Here is an 18,041-nt window from a genome sequence, read left to right on the forward strand (position 1 = left end):
GTATATTGAAGTTGTCGTCATCTTCCCTCGGTATACCACAAGCGATCCCAGAGTCAACTATTTCGGTGTCCTGTTGGCCAATGGGAATGAGTTCCCTTCTGTCCTATCTACATACTCTGCCGATATGAAGGATGCGTACGGAAATATCAGCCGAATCCTTGAAAATATTGATTATCGTGATTATAATTGGTAAGTTTGCGCTGATCTGAACGTTGTCGCTCCACTCACGGGATTGCAATCAGACTTCACGAAATACTGCTGCTTCCTTTGTGAATACAGCAGCCGCGCCCGAGAAAAACATTACATCTTACGGAACTGTCCTCTGCGCGATAGCTTCACTCATGGTCATAAAAATTGTTCTCATATTTCCCTGGTGGAGACAGAAAATATTCACTTGCCACCATTGCACATCAAAGTACGACAGATGAAATATTTTGTGAAAGCAATCGGCAAGGCAGGAGCTGAATTTCAATTTTTAACTAAAAGTCCTCGTCTTAGTGAGTCTAAAACAAAGGAAGAAATTCGTGGTCGCCAAGATTAGGAAACTTTTCCTAGATTCGACGTTTATGAAACACCTGAATCATAAAGAAAATCGAGCTTGGCTTGGATTCTGAAACGTGTGTTAGAACTTTTTGGGTGACAAAGAAGTGATGATTATTTCGCCCATGTCGAGGAATTTCTGTCAGCGTATTAGGCCATGGGGTGTAACATATCCTAAAATGCATTTCTTTCATTCACACCTTTTCATAGAATATTTTGGAGCAGTTTCAGATTAGCATTGGGGACGTTCCATGAAGATAACACCAAATTTGAGAGGAGATTTTCAGATAAGCTGAATGCGGGCAATTTGGTGTGTATATTAGGCCTGCTGCTGGTTTTTGTATGAGAAACTTCTACCTCAGTGTATTAAGGGAATTCAAATACCAAATTACTTATGTTATTCATCGTTCTTCACAAGAGTGATTGTTCTCATTCTTGATGCGCGGGTGGTATTGAGAGCGCCAGCGTGGTAGCGTACCTTCTGAACCTTTGGCACACATTTTCATTATTTTTTCTATGCCGTGTTCTTAAATATGTTTATTATTGCCTATATAAGCTGTTGATATATTTTTCCATTATTCTGGGATATTTCGGGTAGGGAAAGATTAAATGGGAGCTGAAATATGAAGAAAACAAGTGAAAAAAAAGCGAAAAAAAGAAAAGGTTGATAATTTTTAATGTGTTTTTAAAATCAGTAATAGAAACTAATCCCCCTACATCTACATCCTTACTATTAATTATCATGTTTTAGAACTTTACTTCTCTCATCATTTACTTCTCTCAATTCAATCATTCCATCAACTGTAAATGCATTGCAATAGGTGTAAGTAGCGGATATTGGTAATAAAAATATGCTTAATTTGATTGAAAGTATGTGAAATAACCCTGAATAAATAGGAGGATGTTCAGGATTTTATGTAAATGTATTAGCAACTATACTATTTGCAAGCTAAGAATTAAATTTAACTGCATCGTACGATGACCTTTCCTTTGACATTTGATAACAGAGTAAATCTCGGTGGTTACAAGTTACACAAGTAAATATATATTTTTAGTAATATTTATCGGAGAACCTCCCTTAAATTTCCATTCCGTCTAACAATGAGATAAAGTTAGTTTCAGCTTGCATGTTAACGTTAACCCGTACTGAGAGTAAGTTAAGGGAAAAAAAAACATTTTTTATATCCTTCGAGTTGGCGTAAATCGTTTGGACCCATGAAGAAATCTAAGTTTTACGGACGAGACTTTTCAATCAAAATTGGCCAAAGAAGCAACTCGCGAAATCGTTTACTCACGGTAGGCTATTAGGTAGAATACCTAACTAGTAAGAATTATCACTTTTTTTGCGAATTGAAGAACAGCTATATGTAACCACATAAACATTACACACAAAAAATCAGATTTATCATAAAAAATATTCTTACATTTCAAACCAACAGTGCTAATGTTTTAAATATTTGTATAATTTACTCTGAAAAGATTCCGGGGTGGAGGAGCATTTAATTGAGGGAAGAAATGAATTACAAAGCTTGCAAGCAGTTTCGGTACTGGTTGGTACGGACTAGTGTATGTGGAGAAGGTTTAATGTTGATAGGTTAGCGATAGGTTAGATTGAGAAAGAAGTTCATTTCGATCAACACATACATCCATTCTCATAGGAGGGATATTGAAGTTTCAAGGTTAACCTACACACGTTGAACCGAAATTATTAGGGATGGACACTTATACTTCTATTTTAGCATCATTCATGCAAACGCTCTGAAATTTATCTTTTCGATATAAGTTAAAAGGACCACGATTCCGCTACATAATGTGCTATAATTTCGGCATTAATTTACCTTAAAGGACACGAATTCGTCCTCATATCTGAAAAATCAGAGCACTAACTTGACAAATAGGACTCTAAAATTGATTCATCTCTTAGGATAACCTAAATTCTATCTTTTTACAGTTTCCCAAAAAATATCAAGCATAAGAATTCATGACAGATTTAGTGTACCTCCACACCTGGTGGCGTGCCCTTAAAATCCTAACGCTGATAGATTATTTCGCTACTCAAAGCGAGCGAGTTATCGTTGAAATGAATGTTAACTCGAGGAGAAGGTCATGAAAAATGGCATCTGACGAGTAACTAAGGATAAATAGCCCCATTAAGGTCATTTTCCCAAATTCGAGTTGAGAGCACGGTTAAAGTGGAAAAGAAAGGCTGCACTAAAAGCTTTCCGTCGAAGAGTTAATTGGATTTTTACTCCAGCCCAGCATTCTCAAAACTTCATAATGGCATCTCAGCTTCCAAAGTAAATTCTACCCGATCGGCAGTTTTCAGCTGATTATTAGCATCCTTGTGTAGGCATGAAAAATATCACTCTCGCGGGAGAGCGTGCTTGGAAAATGCATGTAATTTGATTTAACGTAAATTGTATCCATCAGGCATGGAGGTCGGGATCGTCAAATTATCGGAAAAATGTATAATCTAAGCGAAGCAGCATTAAGAGATCAGAGTAATCACAATTACTTAACTTTTTACGGACCTTTGCTGTACACAGTTTATATGGACGAAAAATGTGACATAATATTCATTCCAACTCGTTAATATTCATGAAAACGCTCTGAGTCTCAATTTTTCAACGTATATTTTTAATTATTTTATAATAATAAATTTATTCATTCGTAAAATCAACATTAAAAGCATATTTTACATTTAGAATTAACGAGGATAAATTTCGAATACTACTTTGGCATTGCCTGTATTTGGATACCTCAAGTCAAGTTACATTACGAATTGAAAAAATAAGTAAATTGAAACCAGATATGAAACAATTATAAATGCATGAAAAGATTGCAGTTTCTTTTTTGATCTCAACCTGTTGTATGTAAAAAGTATATTCAGTATTAATTTTATCATTAACAAAATCATACATCTGGATTTTCTACATTAAGTGACCTTTTTTTTAATCTTTTCAAAAAAGATATTAATCTAATTGAAGCTCTGACATTATCTGACAAGATAGAAAAAAAAATTGGGCCTGCATAGATAAATGAGCGTATTTGGAAAAATATACTATTTTGTAGACTTTAAGCAGTAAACATTGGTTTTCCGTTCTGTTTTAAGTTTATTACCTCTTCTTAGGTATTATAATTTCAATACTTTGTAAAAGAAAGGATGATGTAAAGGGAGGAATTGTAAATAAAAAATATGCTGAAAGTCAGATTAAATTTTTTCTAGCAATGGGGTCACTGTAGCTGTTTGGAGAATCAGCATCGGATTCAGTGATTTTTTATTATTATTGAGCGAATATTCATTATTGATACAATTAACTACCCAGCAGATTATTCTATTCCTTAATTTTGATTGCTAGAAACATAGCCACGATTTTGCTATTTATTGAACCGCCGATATAAATTCCTAATTAAGCACATCCAGGTTAAAGGGTAGGCAGCGGTTATTCCGCGTTTATTTCCGCGTTTATCGATTTTACTTGACAATATTTCGCCAACGTTCTAGTTGGCGTCCTCAGGTCCACTCAAGTGTCTGTGCAGAAATTTGGTCGTCTTTATATTGATACATCGGAACTGTAGTGGACTGGAGGAAGCTTACTGGAACGTTGGCAAAATATTGTCCAGTAAAATGGAAAAACGCGGAAGGAAACCCGTAATAATCGCTGCCTACCCTTATATTCTCCGCGGAAGACTACTTGGGAGCACCAAAGTTTAGGAAATCAGTAATATCCACGTTAAAACCGTTGTAACTCTCCAAGCAAATATTTATTTACCGGCCAAACTTTCGAAACCATTATGAATTATGGTACTTATTGATTTTTCGAAGCGCTTTTGTAACTTCAATCATTAAAGGGATATTGAAGCTACTGTTTTACACTACATTTTCAATGGAGATATGCTTGATATCTTGAAGCAATATCACATTGCTCATAGCCCCGCCAAGACATGATACCTGTTGTTACAAAAATATAACCAATTATAAACTTCGACTTCCCTCCATTCAGTAAACCCCATAGCCACATTGTAGGACGATTAACTACAGAGTTATTATCCTATTTTCTAACCACCAGTCTGTATTCAATTATACTTCCTCTCTGAGCTATTCAAAAGGTGTTATGCTTGGGAAATATTACATAAATAATGGCAATAGCTACTGAAACCATTTGAAAAGCTATAAACAACTGGTTTTTAATTTTTCCATGTAATTTAATTCACCTAGAAAGGTGCTTTTCTGTCGTTCACCTTTCCTTACTCAAATTTGACGTCAGAGTACTCTCTAGAGGACTATGATGAATGAATCTGACATCGTTCCGTATCAAAGAATAACATTAATTTCACCGTAATGGTCGGTTTTGGAAAAAAATGGTCTGCATAAAATTCATTAGTTAATTAATATGTGTGAGTATTATTGCTTCGCATTTCCAAACAAAACCAGCATATTTACTTGCAGGACTAAAGAGGGCACCTACCTTTTGGAACATCTTGACCGGGGTACCAATCTTTTATTTCTGACTGCGGGACTCCTAAAAAAGGAAATCAAAATAGTGATTACAATAGGTTTAAATAGGAAATATTTATTTCAAAGACAAAAACTACTAATGAGTACGAATATCGGATAATAGCTTCTTAAAAATATAATAAATGTAATATTATAGAGTGAATTATATTTTCTAACATCGAGAAATCATTATGCACTCTCATCACGTTGCACATGTTTATTTACATAATTTCAGAGTCTCGGTACGGTATTTTTAATGAGCAAACTTTTCCATTTCCCATTTACGCGTTAACTTTTCCATAAAATGATAATATGGTTAGTAAAGGCTACACTTTCTCGAAAAAAGTCAGCGTTTCACCTTAAATTTATTATGAATTTCAAATTAGTCCAAAAATTATCTCAATAAATTGTGACGATATAGTTATATTAATAAGATGAAAACATATGATATATAATAAGATAGTAAATGTAATAGATAACTCATAAGGTATAACAGAGACAGCTCTTGATTATGAAGTGTAATTTTTGAAACGGGTTGAGCGAAAAAAAAACATATGGAAATATGCTACATCTGTTTGTGTCGTATTACAATGAATTTCCACAAAGTAAACGAGTAAAAAATGGATCTAATTCGTAGTTACATTAATTATAGTAATATATAATAATAAAGTTATATCGGTAGTTGTATAGGTTTAATGAAAAAGAGATATGGCAATATTAAAAAACTTTATTTAACCAAGTACGATGTGTTTCGACCATAAGGTCATTCTCAAGTACAACAAGATGATTTTAAAATAAAGAGTTGCATTTATATAGTTCGGGTAAGGGAGGTCGAGGAAGGGGATGGGGTGAGATTTGTCATTGCATGGTGCCCTTGGGGATTGGAATGGCAAGGAATAAATAAATTTGTAGAAAATTGCCATTTCTCTATTTCGTTTTATCAGGATGCCATTCTTCTATATCTCGCCAGCCTCAATTTCTTTTAGTTGTTATATAATTAAATGGTATTTTAGTTATAAGAATAAAGCAGGATTCCTCACCGATTCCGAAGCATTCCGGGCTTATGGAAATATCGTCCAGGCCAACGTCACCCAACACCGATAATCCTTTCCTCGCCTCGAACTGGAGGTAATACCTGGAAAGGAAATGCCACAAATTCCATTGATAAGGTACAAACTCCCAGATGTATCCCGATAAATATCCTCCCTTTCCCCTCAGGGCCAATTTACGATGAGCTAAGCAGGAAGTCAAGTGGAAGTTTCCCGGGAAACGAAGTTATAACGGCGATAGTGCTCAAAAGTTCCAAGAAGGAAGGCTCATCATTCGACAACCCAATTCAGCAAGGTCGGGGGGAGGGAGTGTTGAATCTATAGAGTATCAAAATAAAATCCAAATATTCAAGCAACAGTACTGCCTCGAAAGATAGTTTTCTGACGACACTGAAAGCAATTAAATTTTCGTTAATAATTACTTTAATGAAATTCAAATATTCAATACGTGTATTACATGATGGCACAGACGTATCTGTTGAAATCCAGATCTGTATTCGATTAATTTCTGAGGGTGAAATTAACTTTTCATCATGAATGCTGAAATTTAATCATACCAAATCAAGCCGGAGATAATTATTAACTCCGTTCCTTATATCTAAACTCCTATTCAAAATTGAAACAACGAATGAATAACGCAAAGGATAACATTTTGGTAACAAATCTACTTTCCAGGTCCAACAGAATTGCTAAAATAACGGGGAAACTTTGCTGGACAGAGAAAGGACCAAAATTAGTTTTTCCCGCGGGAAAAAAATGAAATGAGTGAGATACAAATGGGACCATAGATATACCGATCATAAAAGCAACCTAAAAGTTTTCCATTTCGCACATTTTCAGAAAATTCACAATAAAATCAACCCAATCACACAACGGGTCGACCTTGAAAGATATTTTTCTGACAATGAGAAATAGACTTCAACACGAATTGGTTTCAACACGAGTATCAATAAACGACGCATATGACCGCCCCTGTCAAGCCCCATTTGCAAGTATATTGTTACGGAAAATAAAGGAAATTAGAAAAACTGTATCTCCAAAGAATAGGTTTTCCATGATCAAAATTTACTTTATTTCAATTTTCAAAATTCACAATTGATTTATTTGAATATCATCTAGATTAATTTCAATATCGTCGTTTTCTTTTAGTTCTTTCACAAGCACGTCACAGACCTAGCAAGGCGGCTAGCTGTGAAGTAGTTAGATTTAAAATATTTCCTGTCTTCCAAGGGAATTCCCTCAAATCTCACCGCCATATATTACTCAAATTTTGCTAGGTATTAGGAAATGGATACCCATAAGATATAGTTTTTGTTTCAACCGCCAACCCTTTGTGGCGCATTATTTGCCTCTCCAAGTTGTTGAACCGGTGGATACGCGTTCGACTTTCAGCCGGACGGCCCGCTTTCAAATCTCGGCGCCGGCCGGTATATTTTATCTCTCTCTCCAGAGAAATTCCGGAATATTCGATGAATTTCCGGCGCGGGGTTCGAGAGAGTTCGCCGCCAATATATGCGCAAGCCATCTCGGCTATTAACTCAGTCTGCATTATGAAGTGGTAATAGAAGCTCCTCTACAGCAACTTAATAAGAATTTAATTCATCGTAGCAATCACTGGAACGTAGTACTTTTCGAGATGTTAGCGACGGAACGTAGGTTCTAGGAAAAACTAAATATTATATGTCTCCTCGTTCCTAGGAAACTACAAGGAAAACGCCTAAAATTACGCAACCCAAATCACAGCAACAGACCCTCGGAGCCCTTCATCCCAGAAACGGAGTATAAGGGGCTATTGTTGTGATGCGGGTCGAATAGATTTAGGCGTTTTCCTGGTACTTTCTGTCGCTAATATCTCAAAATTTGTTGAGCGTTGGCAGGTGAAACAAAAACTACTTGTAGGGATCCATTTCCTATCCCCTAACAAAATTTTAGCGAGATCTGGTGGTGACACATGAGGGACTTTCCTTGTTAGTAAATTATTCAGATATTGTCCCAACTCACCTGGAGGAAACGTTGACAAGGGGCACCGTCCCCCTGTGCCAAGAATCACCTTGGTCTCCGAAGCTCCACCACAGTTGCGTAGTCTTCTTCTCGCCATGGGGTGGATTTAACTCCACCAAAAAGAGACCAAGAGATCCACTATGCGGCCCGAACTGGTGGTAATAGAAGCGAATCTGCAACGAGAGTAGAAATAAGAACGTAAGCTGATGGGCTATAGCACGAATATTACAATAAGGTGCAGTGGCGTAGCCATGGGGAGTGTCCTGAGGGTCCGGACTCCCCGAAATATAAAAATAAAATTATTTTCCTTCATATAAGAAAACAAAATATTGAAAAATCATGAATTTACAAAATATTTCTCTAACAAATGAAGTTTTTTCGATTATGAAAACTGTAAATTCGCTGAAAATCCTCTTCCTATCACCCTGGTTTTTAAATATTTCCCCCTGGTTTTGGACCCCCCGAACGAAATTCCTGGCTACGCCACTGTTAGTGTATTCTTCATTATATAATGCGATTTCACCCATTGAGAATTATTGGCCTACTAAACTCCCCGATAGCGTCGCTGACGGATAAAGAGATCTGAATTTCTCGTGGATATATCTAAATACGATCATTTTGTATCGTGTAAGTCTATCTGCATTTACGCAGTCACACTTTAGGGTCTATCTAAGCCCTACCAAGTGCCACAGGGCTGGGTTCAGTACGTTCGATGCAGAATCTCTGCATGCACATTTGAGACTTAATCCCAGCGTTCTTGACATTGCGTAAAGTTGCGGGAAAAAAGGTGAAAACCAAAAATAGCTTACCCACAATGCCTGGACAATCAGGGATGGTAACAGTTGCGCTGTTGAAATTAGTCGCTACACTAGCACGGAAGACAGATTTTAGCTTTTTCTTCTTCCTACTCATCATTCCTATTTGTCAGTTAACATTTCACTCTGACCCTGCATTAAAATTTCAATTACAAACCGTGGACTAATTTTTGACTTCAGAATAAGTGTATTAATGCCGTATTCTATGGGTAGATGTAGCAGTAAATGCTTGGTGGGAGATCTCACCATCTACTTGAGTTATTAGTATTTTTCATTTTTCGGATAGCCATGAAGGGTGCATTTATCATTTTGATTATTATTAACCTCATGCCAAACAACCTAATGGTGGCTAGCAAGGTTATCATTAGATATAGATTCCTTCAGAATTTTTCACCGTTCACTTTCCCCTTACTGGAATATTTAAGGGAAAAAGGTTATTGAAAATAATGAGTTCGACGGATTTTTCAAGGTTTGATTAGGTTCAATCGACCCGGAAGGGGACAATTTAAAGTCATCAATGAGGCGAGTTAACATAAGTGAAACGTAGTATTTTTGGCTATTTCTAAATCTCGTGAAATTCTCAACGGGAAGTCTGTATATCTTTTCGAAAGATTATGAGTGGGCAATGAGCTGAAAAAATCTCAATTGAGGGTTTAGAAGCCAAGTATACCAGTGATTTTTTAAAACAGAGTTAGGTTGAAAAAATTAATAAGAGAAATATACAAAAACTTGGTGGCCAATGCATACGAATGATTCTCTTTTCTGTACTGACACCAAGTGGAAAATCAAAAGTAATACTGAAATCTAGTCTACCTCGTTTATTTTCTTTACCTAATTTCTTTACCTAACTCTGTTTAGAAAAGCAAATCATTTGCACCCTTTTGCTTCTCACCCCCTCAATGGATTATACTTATGGAAATTCCGTAAAACTATTTCATTTACTTATTTATTTCATTAATCAATTTATTTACATCAATAAAATTTGCATGAATTCACCTTAAGAGGGCTATGCTAGTGAGCTAGAGCACTGCGACTCCTATCGTGGAGTCCACGTAAAAGCCTTCGGACGCGCCAAATCAAAATCCTCGAAGTGCGAGGTGGCCCAGGTAAAGGAACAGGTCGCCCTATCTTCATTGTGTGAAATTCACACGCCCGTGGCTTGGTCTGGGTTGGGCTCTAGTCTTACCTATCAAAAACAGACTTCAAGTTGAATTAGTGAGTGAGTGAGTCACCTTTTCCCTATCTAACCTAAAGAGTAATTTTGATAAAAATCGTTAATTTTTTATCGCCATGATGCCTCAACTAATTCTGGCGAAGGCAAATATTTTTGGTCAAGAGGAAGACTTCTTAACGGCAGGCATTTGATTCAGGGAATGATACCTGCGTCCCACTCAACAGGAAGAAGCCCTCAACCTTCCCTCGCTGATTTACCGAAACAAGGAAACCAGCAAATCCCACAAAAGTGGGCATCGTTCTCTTTTCGCGCTAATAAGGCCCACGCTGTTCGGAAACTGCGTGTTCATAATGGAGGCGGGATCTTTTATCCTCATGAGAATGAGATAATTTCCAGTTAACAATAGAGAGCAGAATGTATCATGGTGGCATTTAAAATGGGTGTCTATACAGTAACTTAACACAGTAACTTAACCAGTGCTTACAGTAACTTAAATTTTCGTCAGGCGCAAAATTGGAATTGATGACTTCAGGCGCTATGTGCCTGAAAGGCACAGATGTAAAAAATCATTGTTACCTCTTAGCTTGACTCAGAAGTCCAAATATAAATTTTAAATCACTATTATGAGTGTATTCGAACACTTACATGATGTCTTCCGTGCTATGCATATGGCCTTTACATGCCGTTATATGGTTCCGGACCATTCGGTTCCGGTTCATTCGGTGAAATGGTTCAGCAAGGTGCGATTTAATGTGGTCCTTAGGCCATTAAGTATTATTATGTATATATGTTTTAGCATATGGATTCTGGAAATATCATTATTTTTTATTTTACCACGTTATTTATCAAATAATGCCTTTATTCTGCTTTATTGTGCCATTATATTACTTTATCAATCTGGATATTGGCAGAAATTTAAAAAAGTATCAAGGAGTGGTTAATTTATCCTCTCTAACCCAGAGCTGCCTCTAGGAGAAATCAAAATTCAAGATTTTTCGTTAAGAACACGGAAAATTTTGTACTCAGCCATAATTATCGTAGCAACTTAATATTTCGTCATTAAAATTTACTGCGAAAAATATTGCGTAGTTCAGAAATTTCCTAAATAGAGCAGAAAATTTATAAATGCATGATGTTGCTTATTAGCGACATTGGGTTATAATGGGTTAATGGTATTGTGAATTTGTAATCCCTTAAAACTAAGCGCCATATTTATGAATATTTTACGTTTCTGTGATCATTTATGAATTTGTTTACTTATATCATTGCAATGAGATGTGTTTCGAGTTCTTTTTTATGCATTTTAATATTATTCTCCACCATGTAAGATGGCGCTGTCATGAATACTACGGAACCTTCTGACAAGCCATGTGGCTTAGAATGGTCCTGATTTAAAAATGCAATAAAGGCAAATTAAATTATAAAAAAATAATCCAGCACTGAACTGTCGACATGGATGCGAAAAGTGAATGGCTGCGTCGAGCACGTGAAAACAAAAAAGGTACTATAAGTGTCAAGGGTCTATGGCGCCTAGTTGCGCGGAGAAATGAAAAAAAAAAAGTCGTGGTATGCCTGTCAGATACAATGAGCTCGACGGAAGGTTAATTAGATATAACCAGTCGTTACTCCGTCAGTGATTACTAGGAAAGAATGGCAAGTAGCTACTAGGTAGGATTTGGACATTGAGGAGGAGGGAAGACGAAGAGCTGGGCATGCTGGTTGAGAGGCAGTTTCTGGATGAGATACGAATGAGACAGAAGGTTTGGATGGAGCGAGTATTGAGCAGGGAGGGAACATTGAAAACAGTATAAGAGGTAACAACCTAAGGTTATGAGTGGCTGAGAAGCCGAGAAACGTTTTGCATGAGTTGGTGACGTCATCAACTCATCTAGGAAAGGGTTAACCCGGTAACGCCTGAATTAAAAAGTTTCTGCGATTTTAGTGGTAATCATACGTTTAAATACGAATGAAATTCTGAGTCATTCAGTGCAAGTTTTATTCTTTTATCTCTAATAGTTTCTGAGATACAGCCTGGTACCATATGGTACCTCTAGGCATTTAAGGGCTCAAAAAAATCGAAATTTGAAAAACTTTTCGGAAATCGCATTTTTAAGCCAAAAACGTTAAATATTTATTATTTTCCGGAAAATACATTCATTTTCATCCAAAATTGCGCTAAAATATCGATAATATTCAATATATATTAAATATTATTGTTTATAAAATAGAAGTTATGTGTAATCGACGTAGAAATCAAGAATAACAAGATTTTAGCGTTTCACTCTGTTGTTACCGCATATGGAAATGAAGAAAGCAGTCACTGCATTGCATTTCAAGCATTCGGTTCTTATTTTACTGGTTCAGTATCTAGTAGCACACCGTCCCCGCTTGGGCTTGGATTTTATTTGTTGATTGTGCCCGTCGAACCTATCAAGGGCACTGGAAAGAAGATAGGCCGCTGTCAGTTGAATGCGATCTTTGAAACATGAATTAATATTAATGCATGAATCAATTACAAATCTATTTCTTTAGCCAAGTACCCCATTCCAGTCGCACTTCTGGTAAATTGAGCACGTCTTTGATATTTTAGGGGATCCAATTACAAATCTATTTCTTTAGCCAAGTACCCCATTCCAGTCGCACTTCTGGTAAATTGAGCACGTCTTTGATATTTTAGGGGATCCTTGTATCCAGCTGTGATTACACTACTGGCCACGGAACTCTAGCTGAGTTATGTTTTTCAGGATTTCCGCATCAGCATCCATGCGTTGGGCGTCATTGCATCCAGAATCGAAGTAAAAATGGGCCACGACCATTTTGTCGCCCCCCATCTTTCCCAATTCCTTTTTCGTAGGCTTTCACATTCCTGAGTTTTACGAAGTAGCTATCTGAGCTATTGATGCACTGCACTTTCTAGCCAAACCTAATTAGCTTCCCCCGCATGAATTGCTAACAGCTATGTCTTCCAAAAGAGAACATTATCGACTCATTGAAACTCAAGGACTGCTTTCCTCTGAAATATCCGCCGAATCTTACTTTTGCCATGCCCATAAAAGGGCGCATTTTCCACGTCTTATCTGATTTACTCATAGCGGTGTAATCACAGAAGCGAATAAACCTACGAATTTGTAGAAATCTGTCACGTCTCATTGTGTAATAAACAAGATTATTTCTGCCGTTTAGAGCTGTCTCACAATACTGGCTTTTATTGGGAGTCGTTTTATGCCAACTTATAAAAAGAATTGCAACAAATATTTTCAGTACCTCATGTGTTATATTTGGGTCATAACAGTTGCAGAATTGTACACACCTATTCGACTCTAACACTTAGTGTGTAAGGCCATTTTCGTCACAGAACAGTTCAAATATTCTGGTTGGGGATGCTTCATGAATCAGTGAGTTGGTAATCAGGATTAAGAGAAATCCTTTCGTGCTTTACGATCTCTTCATCATCAAAAACGCGTTCTTCCTCCCTATTTTTATACCTTTTGGGTGCTTTACGGCTCTGTTCAGTTTCACTACACTTTTGAAAATTCTCAGACATTTCTTGAGATAAACTCAGCTGATTGCCCACCTTTTCGAACAACAACTTCAAATTCGGGCAAAATTGGCGTCCACTCGTTATTCCATTTTCCTCAGTCAGAAGGAATGTATTCATCCTCTCTTTGCAGCAGTACATGCTATATTATAAGCAGTATGTGTAAGTTTTTCGGTTTTACTAGCACATGAAAGTGTGAAAAGTATAGGAGTGTGATTGAGATAATTGTTAGATAAAAATTAGGATTATGCTGCTCTTGTCGAAGTGATGCCTGTCGCGTGGTCGTCTCTTGCCGCCAGCCGTCATTGAATTTTCCCCTTAGCAAGCCCCCTTATTCCCCATCATACCCCCTTCCGAATTGAGTACACGGATACTCATCCTATTCATGTTTTTCTAAATAGGATTCAGGTATGCAATTATACCTCCCACTCCTTGAGCCCTCGTGAGGGTACGAGATTCTGAAAAAATGCGGACAATTTAGGGCCTTATGTACTAGGATGACGTCCTTATAACAAAAAAATTAATTTATGTACACATTTTATATGTGTTATAACATTTAAATAACGCAAAATTTATAATATAAATGATGAAAAATAAATAATTGTAAAATAAATAACTGTTAGAAAACAACAGAAATGTTCGTATTTACGCTTTCCGCTAAAACATGGTAGTGCAAGCGCCTAGCGGTACCATATGGTACCACCAAAATGTTTTGCATCATAACATCCCAAATATTAGGCTCACATACAAAAACCATAGTTAATATGAAATGTACATGTTATAACAATCATAATTACATAAAAACATCTTCGTATTATGAGTACATAAGACGCAAGTAAAGAAAATCGAAATGCTTGCACTAAAAATTCCGTTTTTTTCGCATAGCTGAAAATTCTCAATTTTCAAACGGCTCTAAATACGTAAATTTCAGCTTTAAAAAGCAAAATTTTCGGGAAAATGTAAATAAAAACATTCTTATTATGTTTAAGCTCTCAAAAATCCAAATACATTACAATAAGTGACAAAAAAGTTACGTTTAGCATTGCGCTACCGGCTGTTACCATATGGTACCGCTAGGCGTTAACGGGTTAAGACGTCGATATTGTTCCGCGAATAACAAGATAATTAGGGGACGGATCGGGAAAGGAATATTTCGGGACCTTTTATTTTTTTAAGATCGATCACATTGTGCCATATTATAAAAAAAATATTGATTGATTTCATTTCGATTCAATTGGCATCATTTTTTTCTCAGCTTAAATCATTCGAGTTCAACAAAATCTAGATTATGAAATACCTGTGTCCTCTATAATAGCTTCCAAGTCCGCATTTCCCACATTCGAATGATATGAATGTTGCAATTTAAAATGCATCATATATTTCTACACTGGGATCTTCTGGTCGAACTTCTGCCTCAGAGTAAATATGAACAAGAGCGATTAGGGTGGCTGCGCATTAAACTAAAGCTGTGGCCTGCATCGAAACCCTTATCTTTAGTTTTATTTTAGGAAATAGAGTTAAAAAATGACATAGGTACTTTAAACAGATTTTATTATAACCATGATGCTTCTCCATATTTGAGGGTGTTAAATTATATGGAAATTGTAATATTCGAATTTAACTCCATAAAAATAACTCATTTCCGAAATATTTCACCGTCATTCACGACGCTGACTTTTTGTCTCCTACAAATAGTTTAATGTCCATGGTACCATGTTCGAATCCTTAGCACTCTGCCCGCGTGTGGTTGTCCTTTGTGTTTGGCCTGTGTCCAGCAAGCGAGCGCGTTTCTGATTAAGGCTAGGACGAGTTCTGCATGCCGGGTGTAGAATCACCCCGTGCGACATAACCTGGTGGTGGCTTGCACGGCACCTCGTATATATAGATGTAGATGAAATATCCAATAAGATTGCCAGAGATCACGTGATCTAGGATTTTTTTATTCCAATCTCAGCGTATGATCAAGTGTCTCAATTCGCTGTTATTTACATTTCGTGCTAAGCTTCAGCAGCACGGCGTAAATTGAACGTCATTTCATTGAATTCAACTTGGTGCGCACGAGGGCATGCTTCCTTCCGCAGTGAGTGCAAGAATCGGCTCGACTCACGAAGCCTATTCCCCACCACTCAACTTTCCCCCCGGACCTTAACACCAAGTACCTCAGAGGTAGGCGTGGGCAGGGATGTTATCCGGAACAACGCCCTTTTGCAAAAGAGGGGGGGATAGAGTGGAGTGGAAAGGAGGAGATGCGATGGGGGACCTGTGGAGCCACTCCCCAAAAGCTTCCACAGCATCCCGCTCCGAGGGCCGAGGGCGCGTCGATCGCTCACACTTTAAAAAATAAAAAGGTGGGCGGTACAGTTATTTTATTTCTTCTTTTTTTTTTGCTTCTTCTCCTTGTGAAGGGACTGCGAACCTCAACCAAAGAGGGCTGTTTCCGACAAGGGCCACTCGACTGCGCAATTTGGCCCGACCTGCTCTGGCTCCCGCAGCCGAAAAGCGAAATGTAATGCATTTGCGTTCGTTTCGCAAAACGGTATTCAAACAGGTTCGCGCGGCGCTCGTGGGTGAACGAATTTTTAATTTTCCCCGAGGGCTGTACTCGATGTAATACAGCACGTCAGCAGGTAAGCGGTAGTGTATGACGTGTAGCATTGGTACTAAGGAGAAAAAACGTTTTTCTAAGAGAGAAGGATTGCATGAAGAAAATTACAGTTGAATCGAAAAAAGTTTGTAGATTCCACATGCATAAATTTATTCTCGACCAGTTTCGTCGCTGCAGGACATCTTCAAGTAGAAATACAGTAAAAGTATGAAAAGGTTTTTATTTTTAAAGAAATTTACAAAGGTTTTTTGATTCAATATGAAGGAGTTTACGAATTATAGTCTCAAACTGCCCATTTCAGAACATACAGCCTGAAAAATAAAGAAACAAAACTACAAGAAGGCCTACAAACAGCTGTCATTCAAATAGAAATCTTACTCTTTTTGCGGATGTAGCCCGGGCCTTAAAATTAAATGTGCACCTAAGACAATCCACCGAGCTAGTGGAGAATACAACACTCTTGCTTACTTGCCACCACCGAATTACCCCTATTACGGCTGTATGTACCTGAGGTCTACTTATGTCTCATCTAGTTATGTTTTCTTTGAGCAGATAACTCACCTATTTCATCGCGCAGCCTTCTCAAGAATTCCTGTTCAAAAGACAATTTTTTCCAGCCATTTGCGAAGGCGGAAAAAAATATGTAAAGGCATTAGAGTGTAGAACTAATGCCAGCGATTTGTGATGGGCATAGTGATTTTGCAATTTAAGCGTTCAGCTACTTGAAAGAGAAGTTAGGTTTCACATCTCAACCCTACATGACGGCAAATATAGTACCTAAGGTATACCAATTCTCCGTTATTGAGGATTTATGCTACAAGCAATTCGTAGATATGGAGTTGAAATAGGGACGGTATGTTTTATAAACGAATAGGTAATACCAAAAAAAATTACTATGAATTTTTAATGAGGGAGGGATCTGCAAGCGTAATTTCTCTAGAGAATTGGCATTAGCCGAATATGTCTATAGAAATGACGCATATTAGCATACTCAATGTTATTTTCATGGTAGTGAGAAAAATGGTAAGGTAAAGTGTAGAAATTACCATTTGTAGTTTTTATAATGGACATATGGCATTTCCACCAAGTGAAGTCTGAAACGATCTTATACGAAATCAGGTAAATTTTTCGGCTAGTCTCATGCACAGATGGTTGGGAGCTTCTCGCCTTCAGCCTTCAATCACGAGCAATAAAATCATAACCCTCTCATTCCGACCGTTTCTTTCTCACGATGCTCCCCTCATCCTCTATTCACCGTACATTTTTTTACGACCGGTGACCCAATAACCCTGGCTGCCGCTCTCATCTGGTGGTGGTGGTTTTGGCTACGGTTCCCGCAGACGCGGACGTCGAGATGCTCTGACGAGCAGTCTCGTGGCTTTTGCGGCCGCCGCGCCAAACCTCGGGCCCGATCTAGGCCGACCCCGCAAGGGATTGTGGGAATGGCTAAGGTGGGTGGGGGGAGGAAGAAGATTGGCAGAAAATGGCACTAAGTCTGATAAAGAGAAGGGAATTAATAAGGGGCTGAGAGATAAGAGCATACATCTGGATATTTTGCACAACGGATTCTCGGGCATAAGGGGATATAAAGGGGGGGGACATGGAGGCACGTGCCCCTCAGACACTAAAAAAATAGGCGAGATTTTTAACACTGTTATCATTAAGTTCCTTTTGTTTTGTGTATTATAGAGCCTCTGATTTAAGACTTAAACACAGGTCAAGAAGGCAGATTTCCCGGTCAATGGTCATTAGCTAATATGCGCTCGAAAAGATAGCATCGCCCAAATAGGAAAGGGACTCAAAAACTGTCGTTATTATTTA

The 18,041-nt window shown here is 37.6% G+C and overlaps 1 protein-coding gene across 3 annotated transcripts in view; it reads right to left on the minus strand.

Annotated features, from left to right (window-relative positions):
* LOC124166355 (leukocyte tyrosine kinase receptor-like) overlaps positions 1-18,041 on the minus strand; it is a 550,686-nt gene that overhangs the window by 236,759 nt on the left and 295,886 nt on the right. For all 3 annotated transcript variants that reach the window (XM_046543833.1, XM_046543832.1, XM_046543834.1), the window contains exons 8-10: positions 8,089-8,261; positions 6,079-6,173; positions 5,010-5,063 (exon numbers count right to left, since the gene is read on the minus strand). In XM_046543833.1, the coding sequence (XP_046399789.1) occupies positions 5,010-5,063; positions 6,079-6,173; positions 8,089-8,261 (322 nt within the window). The remainder of the gene's footprint in view (positions 1-5,009; positions 5,064-6,078; positions 6,174-8,088; positions 8,262-18,041) is intronic.

The sequence above is a fragment of the Ischnura elegans genome, chromosome 10, assembly GCF_921293095.1.
Source record: "Ischnura elegans chromosome 10, ioIscEleg1.1, whole genome shotgun sequence".
Taxonomy (NCBI): domain Eukaryota; kingdom Metazoa; phylum Arthropoda; class Insecta; order Odonata; family Coenagrionidae; genus Ischnura; species Ischnura elegans.